General features: G+C 29.8%; 3 protein-coding genes across 3 annotated transcripts; all 3 read left to right on the top strand.

Moving 5' to 3' along the window:
• The first annotated feature begins 1,088 nt into the window (after window positions 1–1,088).
• On the top strand, window positions 1,089–3,634 carry LOC118071979 (carboxypeptidase B-like). The gene is made up of 7 exons (XM_035091510.1): window positions 1,089–1,359; window positions 1,888–2,093; window positions 2,200–2,361; window positions 2,431–2,641; window positions 2,744–2,986; window positions 3,085–3,269; window positions 3,363–3,634. The coding sequence occupies exons 1-7, from the start codon at window positions 1,097–1,099 to the stop codon at window positions 3,536–3,538; spliced, it is 1,446 nt and encodes a 481-aa protein (XP_034947401.1). The 5' UTR covers window positions 1,089–1,096; the 3' UTR covers window positions 3,539–3,634.
• A 540-nt stretch (window positions 3,635–4,174) lies between these two features.
• LOC118071980 (trypsin-1-like) lies at window positions 4,175–5,470 on the top strand. Its single transcript, XM_035091511.1, has 3 exons — window positions 4,175–4,335; window positions 4,496–4,787; window positions 4,911–5,470. The coding sequence occupies exons 1-3, from the start codon at window positions 4,293–4,295 to the stop codon at window positions 5,383–5,385; spliced, it is 810 nt and encodes a 269-aa protein (XP_034947402.1). The 5' UTR covers window positions 4,175–4,292; the 3' UTR covers window positions 5,386–5,470.
• Window positions 5,471–5,859: 389 nt separating this feature from the next.
• LOC118071928 (trypsin-like) lies at window positions 5,860–7,586 on the top strand. Its single transcript, XM_035091425.1, has 4 exons — window positions 5,860–6,019; window positions 6,154–6,481; window positions 6,925–7,231; window positions 7,316–7,586. Exons 1-4 carry the CDS (start codon window positions 5,968–5,970, stop codon window positions 7,481–7,483), a joined length of 855 nt encoding a protein of 284 aa, XP_034947316.1. The 5' UTR covers window positions 5,860–5,967; the 3' UTR covers window positions 7,484–7,586.
• The last annotated feature ends 84 nt before the right edge of the window (window positions 7,587–7,670 follow it).

Genomic DNA, 7,670 nt, shown 5'->3' with positions numbered 1-7,670 from the left:
GATAATTTTAATTTATCAAACATTATTTTTAAGTAAAATTATTGTAATACCGTAGATTTATTATTAATAACAAAAATAACTGAATTAAAATAAATTTATTCACGATTAATAATACTGTGTTCTTTCTTTATTATGTCAGTATTCATGAACCTTATGAATAATTATTAAATGTTGTTTATTCCTTAAATTTCTTAATTGATAATTCTAATAAATAATTAATTCGACTAATTAAGATATTTAAATTCTCCATTGATTATTGTAAATATGCAATGTCTGACTCCATCACCATCATCTCGAACAAACTTTCTACAGAAGAAATCAAACGAAGGTCAGTCAGTAAACATAAGCCTTTCATCACGGTTACATCGTCATTAAGTTCACGGTCAAGTTGAAAAATAAAAAATAAGAAATGTTCCAGTGCCAAAAATTAAAAAATAGTCAGTTGAAAATAAAAAGTAAACCTGCTCAATTTTTGCACGCTTATTTTTTTATAATATCATTTATAATTATTTCCCATGGAGCATGGATCGATTGCAATCCATTATCTATAATAAATATATCAGACAGTGAAGAACGTGGTGAAAAATCATGGATTAATAAATACTCAACAACAAATAATAGGTAAATGAAAAACCTTCTGAAATCCCACAGATATCAGAAAATAATATTTCTATTCTTGAATCGATAGTACTCTGATTTGCGATAGTCTTTTATTTTTTCTGATAAAGTTCAACAATAAATAGCCAATTGTCTAATTTATAAAAATTGGATAAGATAGATTCTTTTTTATTTGTCTTTTACTTCACCAGTGTATGATCAAATGATTTTTAAAAATTGTAAAAGTAATCATTGATACACTTTTTGCATTATTTTAATAAAAATATCAGATAAGGTGATCTCATTTCAGATAAGTCATTGATAAATAATTAATTTAATTCACCAATTATCATTCATAGAGTTTATTATTTTTTTTAAATTCGCAACGGTCAACAGGACGTATGGTAAACTGTCATTGGACGGCAATGACCTATCTAACGGGCTCAACGACCTTTCCGGAACTTCTCAGCAACGGCAAATGACCTGGATAACTCAATGGATGTCAGGCAAAAGAGAATTCTCATTATCAAATTTCGTTGATTCTGTAATGGACGTTATTTCTAATGGATTTAGTTCTATTGTAAATAACATCATGGAGCCTGATGCAGAAAATGATAAAGCAGTGGCTAGCAGAGTTAGCTATAAAGGATACCAGCTATTTCGAATTCACCCACTTACGCAGAAGCATACAAACGAGATAACGGAAGTTTTAGATAATTATCCTGATGACATCCAGTTCTGGACGCATCCTTTTGGTAACAAGTTTGTATATTGTTGCTACAAATTTATCATCATGATAAAATATGGATTATTCTGTTCAACAATTCTTATTTATTCCAATTGATGATCTTAAAATGTTTATCGAATAATTCTAGACAAGATAAGCAATTTTTTATTGACAATATGTATACGTTTTATTTAAAGAATGCGAAATAACACTTTAGTTGATCAACTGATAAAATAAATGAATACAAAATTATTCTGATGGCACGTCAAAATATACTGGTTGATTTCTTTGAAAACATAAAAGAAATTCGGTGAGATAAATATTTAAACAATAATTATTTAACATTAAAATGTTATGTTGCCAAATATTTTTGTTTTTAAACATTTTATTGCCAAATATTTTTTCGAATATTTTGTTGTTGTGATATATTAACATGCAACCATTTTCTTCAATGGGATTATTATTATATTTCATTCGATTGAAACAAATAAGAATTGTAAAGAGCTGTTATATTCAAGAAAATAATGATGTTTTAATTGATGATATTATTTCTTGATTATTAGATCAATAGACATCATCGTAGCTCCAAATGTTATCCAAGATGTCAAAGACTATCTTAAAGAGAATAAAATTGAATTTAAAGTTTTAATGCCTGATCTGCAGAGAATGATAAATCGGCAAAACCCTAAGGTTTCGAAAGAGCAACGAGACAGCTTTGTCTCAACTCAAGGCCATCCAATGTCATGGAAACGGTATTGCCGGTATGGAGGTGGGTTAAGGCCGTTCTCTTGGATAAGATGACTCATTGAGTCTTCAGAAAAATAGTTTCATTGATAAAAATTACCAAGTTAAATTTATTTCAATGTAATTTATAGAAATTATCAAGTTTCTGGACCATATAAAGGCCAGTCATCCTTCGATGGTAGAGATCGTGACGATTGGGTATAGTTATGAAGGGCTACCTCTTAAAGTTGTTAAAATATCTACAGGATTGGATAAGTTGAAAAATACAAAACCCACGGTTTGGATAGATGCTGGTATGATTTAATGAAGTATTCTTGGTATTGGAATACTTCATTTTATTTTTATGATGATAAATGTTTCAGGCATGCATGCACGCGAATGGATTGGAACAGCAGTAGCAACATATATAATAAACCAACTAGTGAAAAAAAATTCATCTCATGTTAAACTTCTGGATACTGTAGATTGGATGATTCTACCTATTGTCAATCCTGATGGATACGAGTTCACTCATACTAATGATAGGCTTTGGAGAAAGACTCGAAGCAATTATGATGATGATAGTGAAGAAAGGTATGTTGGTAATAAAAAAATATCAATTCTAGAAATTCTGTATGTTGTTATAAAAAAAAAAACTATTAATGATTAATAATTATTGTTATAATTATTTAAAAGTAGTAGGTATACTCCAACTGGACTATTCTACTTTGTCTATCATCATATCAAGTCTTTGTGGTCGAGATGTGATGGAGTAGACCCTAATAGAAATTTTGATTATCATTGGGGGCAGAACGAAAAAAGAAGAGGAGGTGCAAGTTCGAATCCTTGCCATGAAACGTACAAAGGCCCTTATGCATTTTCTGAACCAGAGACCAAAGCTATGGCTGATTACATCATGGCTAATCGAGATAAAATCAAGTATGTGGGTGCTCAAAATGATCTTGAAGATTTATTTATTGAATTCATCACTAATCATTAATCATTAAATCAATTTCCATTTGAAAATTTTTTATTAGATTATACCTAACACTTCACTCTTATAACCAAATGTGGCTTGTTCCATGGGGACATACTTATGAAAAACCTGCTGATTATGCTGACTTGGTCAGTATGGCTAAGAAGGCTACGAAAACTATTTCCAAAGTCTATGGAACCAAATACAAAGTTGGGTCATCGGCTGATTTATTATATCCAACAACAGGTTCGAATATTTAGTGTAGTAATTAATTAATTGAATGAGATAAATGATATTTGATGAATTGATTTATAAATAATATATTGGTTTAATTTACAGGAGCTTCTGATGATTGGGCTAAAGGAGTAGCAGGTATCAAATATTCTTATACGGTAGAATTAAGAGATCGTGGAGATTATGGATTTTTGCTACCAGCAGCACAGATTCTACCAACAGCGAGAGAAACTTGGGCAGGAATTCGAGCTATAGCACGTCTAGTTGCAGCCAAAACTTAATGATAAATTGAATTATAATTTATTTAATAATTAATTAGAGACAAAAAATATTTTTTGATTGATCTCAAAAATAATGTACTGAAATACGATTTTTTATTATGTAGATTTAAATATTAATGTAAATTATTTTTTCGTTGTTGATTTTTAAGTTAATTAAACGAAAAAAATTTAATTAAATTAATAAAAAGTATGACTATATGTTTTTATATTTTATCAATAATAATAGTAGCAATTGGACTATAATTTCAGTTCAATTACCACTGATATCATATCATGATCGCGACTAGAGGTATTAGTTTAGATGATAAGTGATAATAAATGAGCTTTGTATGATGTAGGAAATAAAATTGATTCTAAATAAATAGCAAAATTAATTAAGATATTTCATTACATTCTATTATGGTGATTTGTCATTCAATTATTTATTTTATTTCTATAAATAATCTCTTATGCAACCAGTTAATAAAAAAACGTATTCATCATTAATTAAAATTTTACAAATTCTCAATTCTGATTATAATATTACTTAATTATATGATAAATGATAAATCATATATCAAAAAAAAGATGAAATCATGAAAATATTTGAGATCGTATTAATGGATATAGATTTTAGCATCTTTAGCAAACTCTAGATCTTATCTATTGAAATTTGGAAAGGTCCAAATTTCTTATCTCCGTGATACTGATTATCAATAAAGTACGCCAGTATATAAACACCAAAATCAGTGCATCAGACAACAGCAGCTTGAAGATGTTCATTCAATACATATTTGCAACAATTCTCCTGGCTGAAGGTACGTAGAATGTTATTCAATCGATTTTTCAATCTATTATATAACTTATATTTACAATTATTATTTCAATTGTAAAAGTTACCTTGATAACAATTAATTTAATTATAAAAAATTCTCAAATTTAATTAAGTTAACATTTGATTTTTTTCATCTGTTTCAGCCTGTCTGGCAGGCTTCTCTAGAATCACTGATGGAGTCAGTGCAAAGCCACATGAATTCCCATATCAAGTGTCAATAGTTTGGGGAATTCCACCTCTCATTAAATACCGTCATGTCTGCGGCGGTTCCGTTCTCACAAAGGACTGGGTATTAACTGCTGGTCACTGTGTCACTGAATTGCCCAAAATTGGTCGTATGGGTGTTCAAGCTGGAAAGCATTATATCGATCGTCATGAACCTGGCCAAGAAAACCGTGAAGTATCATTACGTGTCGTACATCACAATTACCCTGGGTAAGTAAACTACACCGTTAACTGTACACACATACAGACTACCTCAATCAAAAAACTTGTTATTTCTTTCATGATTGTTTGAAATCAATTATCATTATTTTTTATAAATTGTTATTTTTCTAGAGGCGTTGCTCAACATGATATTGCTTTACTTCGATTGAAGACACCTTTAACATTCAATGACCATGTTCAACCCGTTGCATTACCTAAAGCTCATAAATTGCACAAGGGTAGTGTTGTTTTGAGTGGATGGGGTTCAACTTCTAAAGGTTGGCTTCCAATTATGCCAAAAGAACTCCAAAAAGCTAAGATTCCCATTGTGGACTACGACACTTGCTTTGAATCCTTCAACTCAATCAGTTCTGACTTCGAACTATTTGACACTCAAATTTGTACTGGACCTATTGGTGACTCAATTTCTGCTTGCTCTGGAGATTCTGGTGGTCCCCTTGTTCAATTTGATTCCCATGGAAAACCTGAACAAGTTGGTATTGTTTCCTGGGGCAATTATCCTTGTGGCAAAGCTGGTACTCCATCAGTTTACACCAGAGTTTCATCATACGTCGATTGGATTAATTCAAAACTTGAAGCTTCATAAGCTGCTGCCACATTATCATCGAAATAAATTTATCAACAAATCTTTCTTTTCAATATTAATTAAATATAAAATAATTTACTCGAAATTTGTACTAGCTCTCTTTGTGATATATTAAAATTATGGAATAGTAAATAAAATAAATTTTGAAAAATACAAAAAATCGCATCTTTTAGTTCATTCGTTTAAATAATAGTTTAAAATTTTTTTATGAGAAAGGAATAAATTATGATTAAATGGATTTTTATGATATAATATAAGAAATTATTTCATAATAACTAGAAGCAATGTAAAATCAGTAAATTAAGTGACACTTGAAAGTTATAAGATAGTAAGTATTGATTTGTGAAAAATACTTTAAAATAAAAGTAGGTAGAATGAAAAAAAAAAAGAGGATTAGCAGTAAAGACGATCATGCAAGATTACTCGATCATTCAAACAATTATCTGAGACATATCTATCTAAAAAGTTGATTCATGTATTTCGTGGTGTTATCCACCGATATCTTTAACTTGTCAAGGACAAGAAAATTATATAAATACAATAAATGGTTTACTGATAGGTACTATTCTAAAGAATATCAACATGAGTGGAAAACTTTTGATCTTGGCTCTTTGCCTTTTGGCTACACAGGCTGGTAAATATATAAAAGCTTTTATTAAAATTTAAAATATGAATGAAGATGTTACTAAGCAAGAAATCACAATGAAATTCATTAAAAAATCATTCAATCAAGTAAACAATCATTTCAAAAGAATTTTAATGTTTCAGAGCGCCCTTACCTTGGGTTGAAGCTGCCATCATTGTCTAGATTAATGGCAGAAACGAAGATAGTCGGTGGCTCCGAAGCCAAAAAAGGAGATTTCCCTCATCAAGCCTCTCTCCAATGGGGTATACCACCATTGGTAGCTTATAAGCACTTTTGCGGTGGTTCTATTCTATCAAATAAATGGATCCTCACTGCTGGACACTGTGTAAAAGCTGTTCCATCATATGGAAGTTTTGTAGTAAAAGTCGGAAAACATGCAATAATAGAAACTGAAATTGGTGAACAAGTTTCTATTGTTACTGCTACATATGTACATCTAAACTACACTGGGTTAGTTTCAAACTTATTTCAATTTTTTTTTTTTTTAGTGATAAAGTTCGTTTTGGAGTAAAAACTTTTTTCATTTCTTTTATTAATTTAACTTTTTCAATGAATTATTCACTTTTTAGTAAAAAAAAACATTAATATTTGTCGTAAATACAGATGAATGTATAAACTGACGCTACTTAAAACTGGTGAACCGCCTTTTTGGCGAATGTGCGCGCGCACTTTCGACAAAATGGAAGGAAAAAGCAGCATTTTGGCGCTTTTTGCACAACATTTTATTAGATTTGATAAAAGAATTATATTAATGGTTTTAATTACAAAATAATTTATTTTTATTTTTAATAATTGTTTATTGACTAATTAATAATTAATTCACGAATTTAAATAAAATAAAATTTTAAGTTAGCACTGTTACCAACCAATAATAATTGAACAAATATTTGCAGAGGAGTAGCACCGTATGATATTGCCTTATTAAAATTAAAAACAGCTTTGGTATTGAATAAAGCAGTTTCTCCAATTCAATTGCCAAAACCAAATGCTCTACCAACTGGAAATACAATTTTATCTGGCTGGGGTTCAATATCTGGAAACTCAACAGCTGTAATGCCTGCAAAGTTGCAAACAGCAATTTTACCAATTGTTTCATTGAGTATTTGTAAACAAGCTGTGGAAAAGTTGACAGGACCATCTCCCCTACATGAAACAAATGTTTGCACTGGTCCTTTAACTGGTGGATACTCTGCTTGCAATGTAAGTACTTTTTGGACGATACAATTGACAATAAAAATACTCAATGTATTTTACGATTTAATAAATTAATTTTAAATTTAACAGGGAGATTCTGGAGGTCCATTAATCATAAAAAATGGAAACAGATCAGAAGTTGTTGGTGTCGTTTCTTGGGGTATTATTCCATGTGGTTCAAAAGGAGCTCCTTCAGTATATACTCGTGTGTCTGCATTCATTGACTGGATTCTCATTACAATGACTTACAATAGCTAACAATTGAACAAAAAGAGTTGATTTATTTTTGTATTTAGTGAAAAATGAAGTTTCAGTTACCAATCATAAAAAAATCACTTAAATAAATTTGAATTAACTAACATCAGTCTTAAAAATTTAATATTATCTTAAAATATATAAATATTTCTCTAACCGTGACAAGTGAAATTCAATCATTTCAACTTCA

The sequence above is a fragment of the Chelonus insularis genome, unplaced genomic scaffold, assembly GCF_013357705.1.
Source record: "Chelonus insularis isolate UGA/USDA-ARS -01 unplaced genomic scaffold, ASM1335770v1 contig_88_pilon, whole genome shotgun sequence".
NCBI classification, from domain to species: Eukaryota; Metazoa; Arthropoda; class Insecta; order Hymenoptera; family Braconidae; genus Chelonus; species Chelonus insularis.
Note: the sequence above shows the minus strand (reverse complement) of the source record. Positions and strands in the feature narration are given on the sequence as shown.